This window comes from Lepidochelys kempii, chromosome 5 (assembly GCF_965140265.1).
Source record: "Lepidochelys kempii isolate rLepKem1 chromosome 5, rLepKem1.hap2, whole genome shotgun sequence".
Taxonomy (NCBI): Eukaryota; Metazoa; Chordata; order Testudines; family Cheloniidae; genus Lepidochelys; species Lepidochelys kempii.
Window position 1 is genome coordinate 95,768,452 of NC_133260.1, and position 17,133 is coordinate 95,785,584.

Sequence of the window (17,133 nt, forward strand, 5' to 3'; positions counted from 1 at the left end):
TGCACCATCAGGTACTAATTATGGCAAGAAACAGGATTAGATGGGCCACAGGTCTGCTAATGTATATCAATTCTTATGTTCCTTTATAACATGCACATCAGCATCAGTGCATTTGTCCTTCCACCAAAAGCATCATCATAGCCAAACATACGCTGGCTCTTTAGCTTTACAAAAAAACCCTTATTTTCAACACAGAACCAACTACAGAGCACACAGGGCACTCTGATGCACAACACTCAACTCCAACATCATACCTTTTCATCTACAAACAACAAACAGTCTTTATCACTGCCCGTGTGTCTATAGGGAAATATTTTGATTAGGGCTGTCAATTAATCACAGTTAACTCACACTATTAACTCAAAAAAATTAATCACAATTAATCTCACTGTTAAACAATAGAATACCAATTGAAATTTTACATTTTTGGATATTTTTCTACATTTTCAAATAGTGATTTCTATTACAATACAGAATACAACAATTACAGTGCTCACTTTATATTTTTGATTATCATTTTTACAGTGCAAATATTTGTAATCAAGAGTTTTTCAGTTCACCTCATACAAGTACTGTAGTGCAATTTCTTTATCATGAAAGTAACTTACAAATGTAGAATTTTTTTGTTACATAACTGCACTCAAAAACAAAACCATGTAGAACTTTAGAGCCTACAAATCACTCAGTCCTACTTCTTGTCCACCCAATCGCTAAGACAAACAAGTTTGTTTACATTTATGGGAGATAATGCTGCCTCTTCTTATTTACAATATCACCTGAAAGCGATAACAGGCATTCATATGGCACTTTTGTAGCCAGCGTTGCAAGGTATTTATGCAAAACATTTGTATGCCCCTTCATGCTTCAGCCACCATTCCAGAAGACATGCTTCCATGCTGATGTTGCTTGTTAAAAAAAAAAATGTGTTAATTAAATTTGTGACTGAACTCTTTTGGGGGAGAATTGTATGTTTCCTGTTCTGTTTTTCCTACATTCTGCCATATATTTCATGTTATAACAGTCTCGGATGATGACCCAGTACATGTTTGTTTTAAGAACATTTTCACAGCAGAATAGCACTCAACCCAAGGTTTAAAAATCTGAAGTGCCTTGCAAAATCTGAGAGGAGTGGTGCGTGGAGCATACTTTCAGAAATCTTAGAAGAACAACACTCAGATGTGGAAACTACAGAACAAAAAAGAAAATCAACCTTCTGCTGGTGGCATCTGGCGCAGATGATAAAAGTGAACATGCATTGGTTCCGCACTGCTTTGGGTTGTGGTTGAAGCATGAAGGGACAAATGAATCTTTAGGACATTTGGCATGTAAATATCTTGTGGTGCCGGCTACAACAGTACCATGTGAACTTCTGTTCTCACTTTCAGGTGACATTGTAAACAAGAAGTGGGGAGCATTATCTCCTTCAAATTGTAACCCAAACTTGTTTGTCTGAGCGACTGGTTGAAATCTGACTGAGTGGACTTGTAGGCTCTAAAGTTTTACATTTTTATTTTTGAATGGAGGTTTTTTGTACCTAATTCTTCATTTGTAAGTTCAACTTTCATGATAAAGAGACTGCACTACAGTACTTGTATTAGGTGAATTGAAAAATACTATTTCTTTTGTTTTTTACAGTGCAAATATTTGTAATCAAAATATAAAGTGAGCACTGTACACTTTGTATTCTGTGTTGTAATAGAAATCAATATTTGAAAACTTAGAAAACGTTCAAAAATATTTAAATGGTATTATATTATTATTTAACAGAGCGATTAATGTTTTTAATCGCTTGACAGCCCTAATTTTGATCTAACTGAAGTTGGAGAGAATTAAAGTTGCATGTGATTAGGAGAAACTGGAAGTATGCATTATCAGATTTTCTCTGTCAGAACTAAGTTTGATGTGGAGCTGAGACGTCTGTGTGCATGTTTGGTTGTTATTTTGGTAGTAATATGTGAGCAGAGATTGCTATGAATGTAAATGTTGGCGTAACTTGTAATTTTCTTGATTTTTTTTTTTAAGTGATTGTGTTGAGCGGAAATGCACTTGAGCAATTCTGAGTATTGGATCTGGAACATTTTATCCCTGATGGCATTAAATATGCAGTTATGGGAGATAAACATTTAGTTTTACTCACTTAACTTTACTGCTACTTTCATATAGAAAGAACCTGCATAATTCTACATCCCCTCCTCAAGAGCTGCATTCAGAAAGCTGAAGCAGATCATGATGGTAGCTTTCATATATAATGGCTTGCTCAATTCATTCTGACCTATGCTGATATTTGTGATCCTTCAGCAAGTGAATTAACTTAAAATATGTTAAATAGCTTCCATGTTAGAAGTAGCTACACTTTTTATGGGTCAAGTGATTCTTGGAAAAAATGGTCTACAAAGTGTCTTGGGTTCTGCTGGTTGACCGCTTCTCTATACATATTAACTACATATAGTCAAATGATGACACAAAACAATCATTGTGCTGTTTGTTTCTGTTTAACAGAATGGTGGATGTAGGTGGCCAGAGGTCTGAAAGAAGGAAATGGATTCACTGTTTTGAAAGTGTTACCTCTATCATTTTCTTAGTTGCACTAAGTGAATACGACCAGGTCCTGGCTGAATGTGACAATGAGGTAAGGAATGAGCGGATCTCGATTAGGCATAGAAAAAAGAGGCTTGTATTTCTGTAAGAACAATAAAACCCACTAGTTCTTTATAAATGCATGTATTACTAACAGTTTGTCCCTACAAAGTTGGAAGTGCAGCATTATCCATCCATAAAGTTATTTGACATTGAGTCATAGTGACTGTGGCTCTATTTTAATGTATACTGTGGGACAAAACTGGCTCTTGAGCTACAGACTTGCGGGCCTTACAGCTTCTACACAACCCAGAAGGACCTCCTGAGGAGCTTCTAACTGCTGCAGGAATCTGTTTTGCCTCGCTCTTTCAGTGATAACAGCTTTTCACATAATATTAAAAAAACAAAACAGCCTAATGAAATGTCTAATATAGAAACAGAATATCTAAAGTAAAGGCTATTAGACTATTGAGTTACAACCACGTCATTAATAGAACAGTCTAGTTATTGAAAGAAACCCAAGTATTTGAAAATCAGGAAGTTTATACTGTGCAATTCAAAAACCCTAAACATCTGAAAGTCTAGAAAGACAGTACTCACAAAGTATAAATACCAATCCTCCTCAACTCTGAACACTGTTCCTCAGCTGTCTTTCAACTATGGGCCACAGACCACCACAGTCCAAAAGGAAGCTGCACATACTGTGCATAGCTGCCACTAATTATGGGCTGGAGACCTGATCCTGCCTATGCTTCCATTTGCCAGCTGAGAGTAGGGCAACAGTCTCCCACCAAAAGGAGAAGAGAAGGCAGTTGAAAGGAAAGCAGCTAAGGTTGTTGTTAATATACCACCATAAGTACTCCTCTCTTTACAAAATAGAGATTGAGTGCCTTTGCATCCATTACCTTCTGAAGTATTTTAAAGATAATTACTATCAAGTAAGTGGATGTTCTCTTTAAATATATACATTTCCTAATCCTCTTCTGACTTTTATTAGCCTCTAGGCATCAATATCTTGCGGCAATTTGTTCTATAGGTTAAATGTGTGTTGTGAGAAACTATTTCCTGCAATCAGTTTTAGATTTTCTGACTTTGTTTCACAGAACAAAGAAGGTAAATAGTTTCTTTCTAATCTACCATTCATTATTTTGTATACTTCAATCGTACCTCTTATTTTTCATCTCATCATATGAAGTCCTTTCACAACCAATCTCCGAATCCTTATTTTTTCCCACATCTTTTTTTGAGAGCGCGTGACCACGACTGAACACAATATCCTAAGTAAGGCTATAAGGCTTGGATTTATAGAACTATCTTATCATTAGAACTGGTCTGAAAATTGCTAATAAAAGTTTAGGTGGAAAATGCCAGTTAAGTTGAATCTGAACTGTTTCACGAAAACAGTTCAGGTTCAAATTTTGGTCAAATCAGAGGCAGAGTTCTGATGGAAACCTCTCTGGTTCTCTGCTAGCTCTCCTGGTAAGCTGCTGGGAACTCCAAACTTCTTCCTATGGAGGACACTTAGGGCTTTCATGCTCCCTGCCCTGAAAGCCTCATCTGCAGGGAAGCTGCAGACCGTGCCACGCTGGGGATCCCCTGGCTTCCAGACTCCTGAGTGGGAAGTCCTAGGAGTGAGCTGGCCTGAGAATCTGGAAGCCCTGCATCCCCAGCCTGGGGATGACTGCATGGTGGAGCTGCCCTGGCAGCTGCAGATGTTTGGGAGCCCTGGCAGCTGTGAACTAAAATGCTTGTCATGCTCCCCATGGAGCATGTTTTGTTTCAGAAACACTGTGTCATGGTTTCTGAAATGAATTTTCAGTTTGTGGAAAATTTCCTGCTAATCAGAAATCTGTAGGTTCAACCAGCTCTAATTATAATACTGCCAGTGTTTGCTAATCCATCCCTTATGAATTCTCCCTCTGCTCTTTGGACTGCCACTGCACATTTTAGCAGAGGCTTTAATTGGGCTGGCCACAGTGATGTCCAGTAATACACATGAGTAGTTCAGATGACTTCTGATGTGCATTACCTTCCATTAAATTTTGTGCGTCGTCATGCTGCCCGTTCACTTCGCTTCAGGCAGGCCGGATCCAAAGCCGTGTGTGTGTATAAAAATATTAAGTAGGGTAGTTAATACTTTTGCTACAACTCTGCTGGGCTGAGAGAGTCTGGTAAGAGAACTTGAAAACGCACTGGTTTTATGGAGAACTTTATTTTGGATTGATGGTTGAGGTGTGAGTGATTTGATTTTTTGTGTGTCCTGATCACGTATATGGTAATGCTTTAAACAATTGAATTTCAAATTCATTTGTCTCCTTGTAGAATCGAATGGAAGAAAGCAAGGCCTTATTTAAAACGATCATCACATACCCATGGTTTCTGAACTCTTCAGTCATTCTGTTCTTAAACAAAAAAGATCTTCTAGAAGAGAAAATCATGTACTCCCATCTAATCAGCTATTTCCCAGAATACACAGGTGAGCTTTTATGCTAGACTATGTTCACAATAGTGACTTAAAATGAAATTTAAACTCTAAACGTGAGTGTTAATCGCCTTACCTTTTCCCGTTATTAGTTCCAATTTCCCTGCCCGCTTTATAAATGAGATTGTGTAATATATTTGAGGTAATTTGGCAACTAATTTTTTTAAAATTCTGCCTGTTAAAATCTAGACCTAGGTCATAGTATATAATAAAACGCAGTTTTGTTGTTTTGAAAACCTAGGCCTCGATCCTGCAACATGTGGGCAGATTGCTGAGCCACAGACAGCCCAATAGCAGCTAGGGCAATCTGTGAGGCTGTATTGTAAATAGCAAGATCAGGGCCAGAGGCTTTTAAAAGCGCTGATTTCATGCAGCCATAGTGTTAGACTTAAGATGCCAGAACACAGGAAACCCACTTTCATTTAGCCTGACCTCTGATAACACACACATTTCTCCTCTTTGAGGTACCTGGGCACAACTGTGGCATATCACCCTGAATATTTATTGCTAGAGCTAGGAGGAGACTGGAGTCTGATTTTAAATATTACAGCTTTTGAATGCAAAGTTGAAAACTGTGCATTTTGATACAGAGGAAGATAATTGGTTTTACCTATAATATAGGTAAACTTAGGGAAATATATATCTCTTGTTCCCTTGTACTACATACTCTAAAAGTTTCTAGTACATTTTCTAGGTGTTTGCTGAATATATTGTGGTATAGTTACTTTATTCTCTACTTTATAGTCATTCTCATACTGTCTAGGCATTTCACAAATAACTGGATAAAACAAAATAGTCTAAAGAAAAACCTTTGGTGCATTTTAACTTAACATTGCTGTTACCTATAAAACTTGCTTTAAAGTGGGTTCAGTTGGATACTGAAATTCAGTATCTATTCAATAATCCCAAAAGAATGACGGACCTACACTGATGATGGATTAAGACTGTGATTTAAATCAGCATTTTAGGTGCAGAACTGTCTGTCATAGTAAAATGCATTAGCTTGCTAATTAAATCCTATTGAATCCTAAATTTAAGTTGAGAAAATTCCTTTGATTAAAATACTTACTTAAAGAAAGTCTACCTCCCTCTTAAAATAAAATCCCAGGATGCAGACTGCCATAGAAACATCTTATAGTATGCAGAGCTATATCAAATATTCAAAAAGAGGGAAAACTAAGAATTCAATAAGCTAATAAATATACCGTGTGTTATGTATCAGTCTGACAATTTAGTCTTATACATTAAACATTGTTGGCACTTCTGTATGATAGCAGCCTAAAACAAACATACATCCTCAAAGTAATTTGTAGGAACACTTTTGAGTGAACGTTGTACTGATGACAGTGTTTTACCATAGAAGTTTATCTGAAAGTTTAATCGTAACCGTACCACTTCTACATATTAACAAGTTTAGCCCCACTAGATATATAGCTTTTTGTTGATATGCTTGCATAATGTTATCTCCCAGTAGTTATCCCATGCTCAAAAATAGTCACTGCAGTAAATTATATATAGCTAAGTATTTATTTGAATGGGCTGGCTGATATTTTGTTTGAACTAAATATTTTATATCCTTTAAAAATATTATCCATTATGCCTCTATAAACAGGACCTAAACAAGATGTGAAAGCTGCCAGAGAATTCATTTTGAAGCTGTACCAGGACCAGAATCCAGACAAAGAGAAAGTAATCTATTCCCACTTCACTTGTGCCACAGACACAGAGAATATCCGCTTTGTCTTTGCTGCTGTCAAAGACACTATCCTACAGCTAAACCTGAGGGAGTTCAACCTGGTGTAAAGAGAGAACCACGGCTTGGATCCACCTATCGTCATCTACCCACCCACCATAGACTAATAAAAACATTAGTGCATTCTAAAAAATTCCACAAAAGACAGATTGACACAGATACAAATAGAGTTGTTCTTTGAAACAATTTACTTACAGAAACAGAGGTTGTTCCTGTACATTTGCTGATCTTGAAATATTTACGGAAGAGAAGTGGATTAATAGAACTTTAAGGGAGAACTTCCAATGTTTACAATTTTTTAAACTATACATTTTAAATATTGTTTTTATATTTCCCTTAATTTAGGCTGTGAGATTTTGTGTGACAACTGTGGTTCAAAGGGTATTTAAGAAATTTTTTTTATAGAACTATATATAAATCCATTGCCATTCATGTTATTTTCTTAGGGTTTTTTATTGCATTTCATAATCATGAAAATTATTGTAGGAAATTTTAACCTCAGATGCCTTAGAAATGATAAAGTGATGCTATTTTAGAATGTTAGATACTGTAATATTTATCATTTAAGTTAGAATGAGCTGTTAGCATTTTAATGAATTTGGGGGCCATATATTGAATTTACTCATTTAGATTTTTATGTTGGAAGTGTCTTTCGTCGGCTGATATGCCAAAGTCTTAACATGTCTTTGATGTCATTTGGCAATAATACACAAGAGCCAAGTGTATAGTTATAAAGCACATAGCTGTCACTTCTATTAAAATGACAGTGTAACACCAGTACCCAGCACTTGCAATTCACTAACAGACCTTTGTGGCTAGAAAGGGCATTCAGTCACTGAGGTTTCTAGGCCCCAGGTAGTTCCTCCAAAAGCCCTTTGCCATAGGAAGAATAAAACTGCCATCCTTGAGGATGCAGTTGCATGTACTGAACTGGCCACTAAATTGCTCATTTCCATTTGTGTATGTGTGTGTATATATATATTAAAAAAAACTGTATTCCTTACCACAGCCCCTGCATTTAGGCTTTACAAGCCGGTGTAGGAAGCATACTTAACACCTTAGTCACACCATATTACTTCCAGAAGATTTTCAGACCACTAGAACATTCTCACCAGTATCCATTTAAGATATATGCACTAATGTCTGATAGTCAGTTTTATCAGGGATGAACAATCTTGCTAGTCACTGAAGTGTACCTTGAAATAGATCCAGCAATACCACTGTTATGTCTAGCAAATACTCCTTAATAAAACATTCATATTGATTTTTTAGGATTAATCCAACCCTCAAAACACCACCTTCCACCAGCCCATGAGAGGATCAGCTGCTCTTTGGGGCTGTGTATTAGCACAGTGACACCCTCATCCTAATTTAGCCTCTTGGATGCTAACATAATATAAATAAGTAATTTCGAGTCAGTGGGGAGAAGCCTACTCTCTGCTCAACTCCAGCTAAGAGTCATAACCAACTTCTCAGTGCATAGTAGAATGCTCCCTGAACAATGCCAGTGCCAATACCCACAAACCTAAGGTGGAACATTATTTCTGGGGAATGCTGCCATAACATGGAAAGCTGTAAAATTTCCATTGGCCAAGGTCTCCCTCTGCAGCAGGTATGATCACCCCATTCCCAAAGGAACGAGTACTATAGGTTTCTTTATAAGTAAGAACTGACACATGGTCATGAGAGGAATACTCATACTATGAAAGGCCAAGAGACCCTAATGAGTGGATCAGAATAGTTTGTTTCTTTAATGTTAGAGCAAAACCCAGTGCAGCATCTCCATGCTCCTTTAAAGACACAAAAGACTTGACTCCATAATCACGTGTTGGAAAAACAAACATTCAGCTGTACACATGCCTCCCTGCCCATGTAGGTGAAGTAATTAATCAGCAGCAAACATGCCTGGGGCTGAATCCATCAAGGACAAGGACAAAAACAACGTTGCTCTTAACAGCCGGTACTCCAGTCATTCATGCACAGCAAGTATGAGTTGGAGTTGTGAATAATTACAGTGGCCGAGACCGCAGACCCTTGGACAGTTCAGCAAATTGACAAACATGACAGTGTAGAAGAGATGACAGATCGAGTAGCTACAAATCATGTATTTTGTTTCAATGGGTTAATCAGTGAAAAAGTCAATGTCTTCCAGGTCACAGGTAGTACTGCCATCTTCAACACTCCTGAAAAAAATGCCAAGGCCTGGCATTGTTAACAGATCCTTGTCAGCTCTGGGCACCAGTGTTCACAGCCTGGCCACTTGGATATTCAGTAACATAACACATGAAATATCTTGCCATGAAGTGTACATACCAATGCCATTTGCTTCCAACTATCACTAACACCATAAGCTAAGTGAATTTTAATGACTACAGCAACCTTTTCTTTGTTAAAACTGCACCCCAGTTGACCACAAAGAGCATGCACATTCATCATCATCAAAGCGTTCAACATAAACCAAATCTCACTAATTCACAACCGTAAGGAGCTGAAAGCAAAAATGTGGAAACCCAATTGTTTGCTGGACCAAAATAAGATCTGCTCTTACTAGGGCATCACATTATTACTGTACCCAAGATTTGAAAGAATCACCACTAACATCCTTCAGCCTGTTTACAGCTTCATCTAGCAATACACGATGGGAGAAAACACATAGAATGCCAAGGCCCTGGAAGCAATCAATCCAAGGGACATCCACCTACAGACTTCTAAGAAAACCTAGTCCAGTTCAAACCTATTGGAACAACTTACCTAGGGATGTAGTAGATACTCCATCACTTAAATTTTTAATTCAAGATTGGATGTCTTTCTAAAAAAGATGCTCTAGCTCAACCAGAAGTTATAAGATAGATGCAGGAATTACAGGGTGAAATTCTACAGCTAGTGTGAACCAGCAAGGAAAGGAATGCAGACTTTATATTTTACTGAGTAGTGCCCCAGCATCACATGCCTGTAACTTGTTCACTTTAAAAGAGGGTACAAAACATTTCGATCGCTGATTTATTTGCAATTAGGATAGCTAGTGGATTAGCCAAAATTCACCCTGAGTATTTTTAGATAGACTCCTACTGGCAAAAACTTCAAATGTGGGCAGTGCCTCCAAAAGAGGAAGTTTGAGAGTTGCAACTTCTCCCTGTCTCCCAAAAATCTGAGTGGAACATGTTTGATACAGATTTTGGATTATTTGCCTAGATTTAATTAGAAAATCCTAAAAAATAATCTTCAGATCTTCACCAGTATATATATAATGCTGTCCCAGGAGCACTAGTATTTTATTTATTTAGCACTTTCATGGCTTCTTGTGTCACCCACATGGTGAGCCTATCACAACCAAACCAGCAGGTCCTGAGAAGGCAGAGTCTTAAGTGTGAAGTTCACAGGCCAGCTACCACCATTAGCTATCCCTAATATCCTTGTGCTCTTTACTGGTTTGTGCCACAAAGCCAGGCCTCTGTCCCAAACTCTGCCTGTGTACCTCTCAGCCCAGCAGTATAAATCAGGCTGCTGGATGACCTCCATGGGTACTTGTACTGACCCCAACAAATCTCAGGCTCTGCATTTTAAAAAAAAACACCAATATTTTAAACACCCACAAGATTGTGCATTAATAGCAACAGATTTTTAAATATGTAACATGCTTAAGTGGAAAGAGGTGTTAGTGAGTTATTAGCTAATTAATTCAAATACTGAAATGCCAACATAACATTAAAAACCAAACTATGAGACTGTCATGTAACCAATACATGGAAAAGGTGGCTTTGAGAGAGGATAAAGGTACATATAAATATATTCATTCTATATGTAAGCATAACCATCTTTTGCAAAAAATGTATCTGTTTTTTAGGACAAATAACTGTCCTATACATGAAAAATGTAATACCAAAAAATGAAACGAAGTGTCAGATAGTAGACTGTCAGAACTAGACTTTGCATTGTGCCTTTGAATCAGTCACAAATATACAACTCTCTTCTTATCAACAAACCTTATTTGCATTTTCACCTACAATTATCACATTGAAAACTGAAGTTTAATTCTGTGTATTTTTTCCAAAAAAGGAAAACCTTAAAAAAAAGAAAAGATTTATCCTTCAATATTGGTGAACTAGGTTACAGAAAACTGCAACATACCTGAGATTATCCTCTGATTTGCCTCTTTCCGTTTTGTCTCCAGAGTCTGTGTACCATAATGGGACAATCAGCTCCTCATCCCAGCCCAGTTCCTAAGTGTCCTCTCCATTAAGTGTTGCAGTTTATCAGCAGGGGAGAGAATGTTGTGCTCCAGCCTGTAGTTTAACAATGGCCAAGTGTCAATCTTGTTGAACAGCATGAAGTGTGCACAACAGCTCTGAATGTGTCATCCAGGTGTTACTAGAACAATCCGGTTTTTAGAAATAATCTGATTTATGGAAGTTTGGGAAACTCAAAGGTATAAGAACTTTTTAGCTCACAGGGCCCTGTTGGGCACAACTTCCAACAACTTGAAGTCATAGGACCTCATGTTCAAACACCAAGTCATGAAGTCATAAAGACCTCATGTTCTCACTAATTTCTGCAACCATGTATGATCTTACAATGTCTCAAAGTGTAACAGCAATTTATTTGCTGCTGTGTTCAATTCTGGAAACACTGCAATCGGAGACAGCAGTAAGGTTTTGTACAACTGTTTCTGACAACACTTTACAACATTCTACTGTGTGACAAGAATACAGGGATCATTGTAACTCAGTGAAGTTGGTGAGAAAAACCACAACATTACTTTTATATATTGCTGTAAGCCTTTTCTTAACACCTTCATATGTGCCTTTTATGTAGTTCTATATAAAAATAACACAACTGAAATAAATAGGTCAAAGTAACACACTGATGGCACATGTCTGAAATAAATTTACATAGGAAAAAGGGGTTACTTACCAGTAAATGAAGTTTACTTACCTGTAAACAGAGGTCTTCAAGATGGTTCTGCATATTTCATGTATGGGTTATTGCACCACCTTGTGGTGCCTTGTGGCACCCCTCCCCTTAGCATCACCAGTGTTCTGAGGGAGAAGCTATACAGAGATGGAATGCCCCCAACTCCTCAGTTCTTTCCACCACAAACCCAGAGACAAGGACTGTGACAGAGAGGGTTAGGCGGGTCAGAAGTGTGAACACAGAGCTATCTCCAAGAACTCTGGTTACAGGCAGGTAACCTTCATTTCTTCAAGTGGCTCTGCATATTCCTACTTACGGGACAGACAGATAAGCAGTGCTAAAAACTAACCTGGAGGCAGGAACAAAGTCCTTGTTGAATAGACTGAAGCACTGCCTTGCTAAACCCAGTGACCCCTCCGGAGGCCAAGTCCAGAGCATAATGCTCAGTGAAGGTGTGCACCAAAGCCCAGGTTGTAGCCCTCCAAATTCCAGCAACTAGCACCTGTTGAAGACAAATGAAGGATGTAGTTGCAGCTCACGTGGTTGACTAGCAAAAGTTCTTGTATCTGCTGCAAATGTGTAACATGCAGCAATACATAGTTTAATACACAAATAGTCTAGGAAGAGACTGTACAACCCATGAGGTTATTAGCATAAGATACGAACAATCTAGACAATTTACAAAAATTCTTAGTTCTATCCAAATAGGGAAGAGCCCTCTGGCAACCAAAGTATAGAACAAATTCCCCACTTATTAGAGTAAAAACAACAAGGAGTCCTTGTGGCATCTTAGAGACTAACACATTTATTTGGGTATAAGCTTTCGTGGGCTAAAACCCACTTCATCAGATGCGTGCACGGCTATCATACTGAAACTTATTAGAGTGTAGTTTAGGGGCAAAAAGAGCAAATTAATTGTCTGGTTAATGTGAAAAATCAGACAATACCATAGCAATTTATTTGCTTAGGTAAAAAACTGGGATCAGGTCTGAGACCTACCTTGTCCTTATGAAAAGAAGTGAAAGGTGGATCAGATATAAGTTCGTTCACTCTCCTGGCCAATGTGATGGCGATAATGAAGACTGTTTTGATAGATAAATGATAGAGTGAACAGGCAGCCAAGTGTTCAAAGGGTGAATTCACCAGCATGACCAAAACCAGATTAAGGTCCCAAGAGCGAATAGGATTTCTAATGGAAGATACACATTTGATAAACATTTCACAAACTTCTTAGCTGAACCATGAATAGTGAGCTATCATCCACAAGTGTATCATACGTGGAGATGGCTGCCAAATGAACTCGATGATTTTTAAATGCATGAAATATTCCAGAACATAAGGAATGTGAGCCGATACAGATGAATCAGAATTTCTCTTCATCCATGCCTGAAATCTGGACCATTCTAAAAGGTAGCAGTTTCTAGTTGACTGCTTTCTAGAGTTAGTTAGCATGTCCTGCATTAATGAAGAACATGACCTCTCAACAGCAAACGAAGTCACAGTCTGATCACTCACACAGCCAAGTGAAGAGACTGTGGGCCCGGATGAAAGATCCTGCCCTCCCCTTGACACAGAAGTTGCACAAAGACTCCGCAGGAGAGTTGCAGGAGATTGGTAAACCACTGTTGATATGGCCAAACTGGAGTGATAAGAATCACTCCTGTCCTATCTTCCTCACTACTTTCTGAATCAAGGGAAAGGGATGAAAGGTGTACATCAGGCCCTTCCGCCAGTGCAGAAGACAGGCATCCGATAGGGATTGACTGTCCCTGACCACTCTGGAACAGAAAAGGCAACACTTTTTGTTGATCTTCTTTGAACAGGCCCACATCTCATTGACTGCAGCTGGAGAACATATATGGTCTGAACCAATTGATCCTTTAGGGAACCATTCGTGCATCTGGGAGCTGTCTCTACTCAGATGATCAGCAACTATGTTGTTTTCCCCTGCTAGATGCACGGCCATAGGATAAGTTATGACAAATATACCAGTTCCATAGACTTACTGCCTCTGCACACAGGACCGTAGAGTATGCCCCATCTCCCGCACACTGATGTAATACATTGCCGATGTATTGGCCATCACCGCCTGCACAATCCTCCCCCCGCAGAACCACCTAGGAACCAGATGAAGAGCTCTTAATTAAAATACACTGATGTGCAGGGTTCTCTCCTGAGAAGACAAGTGTTCACAAACTGTTAAATTATTCAGATGCCCCCACACCCTCCAATTATTATTTGCGTCTGAAGTCACTGTCAGGGCTGGACCTAGGGGATTGAATTGTATATCCTGAGCACAGTCGTTCTGACTAACCACCAGTCTAGAGAAACTATGATGTTCAACAAGTGAAGATGGTTATGACTTGATCTGTAGACCTGCGACATCCAATGCTGCACATTCTCAGATAAGAAATGGAGTCACACAGGTCCATAGGACCCAAGAGATTTTTATTCTTTGGGTGGCACATCATTGAGTCTTTAACAGTCTTTCATTTTGATAAGTCTCTCCTTTGGGCCGAAAGCGCTCCCCCTCCACTGAATCCAGTATGGAGTCTCTAAAGGGAATCCTTTGTGAAGGGCAAAGGATTAACTTTGGGAGGTTGAGAGAGAGCTCAAGGTCGAAGAGACTGGTTGTGAAGATATGGTTTAGCCGGTTCTCACACACACAGCCTTCAGTAGCCAGGTATCTAAACAGGGGTAAACAAAAATACCCTCATTCCTCAGGTGAGCTGCTACTACAGAGTGACATTTTGTACAAACTCCGGATGCTGTTGAGAGGCCAAATGGGAGCACCATGTACCGAAAGTGGTGACCAGCCACCACGAATCAAAGGTACTTGCTATGATTTCAGTTAACTCAAGTATGAAAATACGCATCCTATAGATCAAGAGTCATGAACAACTCCATGAACAAAAGCAAACGGATTATGGTGGCCAGAGTCAACATATGGAGCCGAAACATCTGAATGAACTTGTTCAAGCCTTTAAGTCTAGTATTGACCAAAACCCACCATCCTGCTTCTGCACCAGAAAATAGTGGGAATAAAAACCCCAGACCCTCAGGTATTCAGGAACCTCCTTGACTGCTTCCATTAGAAGCAATTTTTCCATTTCTGTGGTCAGATTTGCTTCATAAGAGGGGTCATTGAAAGGGGAAGGAAAAAGGGTATTGGTAGGAGGCAATCTTTTGAATTGTATGGCACAGACTCTTTCCACAATCTGTAGAACCCATTGGTCTGATATAGTGCGCTAATCTGTTTCCAAAAAAAAAAAGTCTTGTCTGGCTGATTCTTGACTCTTGATCATTTCGTCAAAACTGGAGTTTGAGGATTCATGATGTGGACACTGGTGAGGAAGTGGGTTGTTTAGGTTTAGACCTTAGCATAAAAGGCCATTTTCTAGATTGATGCTGGGAGGTTGCAACCTGCTGATATTGATGACATCTTGATTCACTGAAGAATACGATGGCAAAGACTGTGGGTCAGACTGCCTTGGATACCAGGAAGCAGGAGCAGAGGGTGATGGCATCCTAGCAGATGGAGCTAGAGCCAGAGAATGAGCCTTTAATCTCATGTCCTTCAGTTTTTCCATCTTTGTGCTAACACGACCTTCCCTTCTCAAAAGGGAGAACCACTAGCTTAAGTGTCCTATAGTGTCTGTAGCTAGAGATGAGGAATGGAGCCATGCATGCCTCTTAATCGTCATGGCAGGCACAAATGCTCTTGTGGCAGTGTCTGAAGCATGACAGGAGGCCTTAAGGGAATGTTTAGCTACACTTTGATCTTCTACTAAGAGGCATCAGCCAATCGTCTTCTGTCATCAGGCAACTCTTGTAAAAATAAAAAGTCCTTTCCCATAAATGGATTGGTAATGGACCATAGGTTCTCTGCCCAGATCTCATCCTGCTGCTGGCAGCAGTCACCACCAATGAGTTAGGCACAGGGTGGGTATAAAAATAAGAAAAACCTTCAGAAGGGATCTGGTAATAATTTGTCTGCCTTATTTGGAGACCAGTTGACAAGATGGAGAAGTGGACCACACTGATTGAGCCGGCTGTAACAACCCATTGAACATGGGTAGAAAGAGGCTACTCTTAGCTGTGGCACCAAAGATTTTGGCTATTGAATAAGGTGGGAAGTCTTTTCCACAGACACCACAGGTAGGTTCAAGGTAGATACCATGTGATATACCATAGAATAGAACTGTGCAGCATCCTCAGAAGGAGAGGAGGCTGAAGACACCCCCACATATTCATCTGGTTCATAATCTGTATCCATCTACTCTTGTTTAAAAAGGAAAGTTACCTCCTCATCCTCCCCTTGTACAATACTTCAGGCATCACTGTCTGTAATGTCAGGAAATCTGGAGGAGTCGAATCCAGGGACCTCTGGGCTGCCTGAACTTTAGTAGATGAGACATGACGTCTCCATCCATGTGGAAGGTAGTTGAAAAATTCCTGAGGTGGGGTTTGGGAACATGCTGACTGCAGGCGCATCAAGGGGTGGTCTGAATTGTGCCACCGGTCTCCGCACTCTTCCTCTATCTCCCTCCTGGTAAAAGTCCAGATCAGAGATAGAGTGCACTGGGGACAATAGTGGATCCAGCACAAGATATGGGGAACCGGCTCTTCATGGAAACTCTGTAAAGCTCCTGGGAGGAGGTGGCATTGGAGGATCAATGAAAGGTCCTTCAATGCCTTCTGGCCTCTTCTTCCTGCCAGGAGACAAAGATGATCTTGGAGCTGGGGAAATAAGCCTCTTCTTAGAACTCTTGCATTTCCTGACACGTGCAACAGTGTCAAGAGGAGAACTTGGGCTGCCACACTGATGAAACTCTCTGAGGACATAATCAGAACTGACACACGAACCAAAAGCAGATCTAAAGATTATATCAGATCCAGACCATATCAGAACCGGTGTTATACACAAGTCCATCTCCCTTGCTATTAAAGCTGAGGATGGAACAGGTTTGCGCTTTGGAGCCATTTCTTGTCAGATTCAGGTAGATCCAACAACTCTGATGCCTGGGAACCAGCACTGCCAACAGTGGCTGCCTTGTCCATATGCCCTGACAAACTGATCTTCCTGGAACTGGAAGTGAAGATCAAAGCCAATGCTGGTCCTGCAACTGCTGGAATTCCATCAGGATTGGAAAGCTGTAAGGTATGAGGTAGGGCATTGGTGAGAGTGTTTGAACTGTCTCTTGACCTCTCTAATGCAATCAGGACAGCACATGGCCTCTGATTTGGCTATATGTAGCTTTGAAGGCTTAACTGAAAGAGGGAGGGATGGGATCCTGGCAGCTGGTGTGGTTTCTTAGAACACTTCAGTCTTTTGCTGCTGGGAGCCACAGGGGCCAAATCTGGCTTTACAGACTCTGGATCAGAGGACTGCTCAGATCAAGAGGGTCTG

General features: G+C 39.7%; 1 protein-coding gene and 1 long non-coding RNA gene across 8 annotated transcripts in view; one reads left to right on the forward strand and one right to left on the reverse strand.

The window, feature by feature from the left end:
• The window catches only part of LOC140911646 (guanine nucleotide-binding protein subunit alpha-14), a 60,624-nt gene extending 52,809 nt beyond the window's left edge, over positions 1–7,815 (forward strand). For all 3 annotated transcript variants that reach the window (XM_073345100.1, XM_073345101.1, XM_073345102.1), the window contains 3 exons: positions 2,500–2,629; positions 4,900–5,053; positions 6,672–7,815. In XM_073345100.1, coding sequence (XP_073201201.1) covers positions 2,500–2,629; positions 4,900–5,053; positions 6,672–6,862 — 475 coding nt within the window. In that variant the 3' untranslated portion in view covers positions 6,863–7,815. The remainder of the gene's footprint in view (positions 1–2,499; positions 2,630–4,899; positions 5,054–6,671) is intronic.
• Positions 1–12,327, reverse strand: part of LOC140911647 (uncharacterized) — a 30,332-nt gene extending 18,005 nt beyond the window's left edge. For 4 of the 5 annotated variants that reach the window (XR_012159070.1, XR_012159068.1, XR_012159069.1 and 1 more), the window contains exon 1: positions 10,941–12,327. This is a non-coding gene — a long non-coding RNA (uncharacterized lncRNA). The remainder of the gene's footprint in view (positions 1–10,940) is intronic. The other variant, XR_012159067.1, reaches the window with a different exon arrangement.
• Between the last annotated feature and the right edge of the window lie 4,806 nt (positions 12,328–17,133).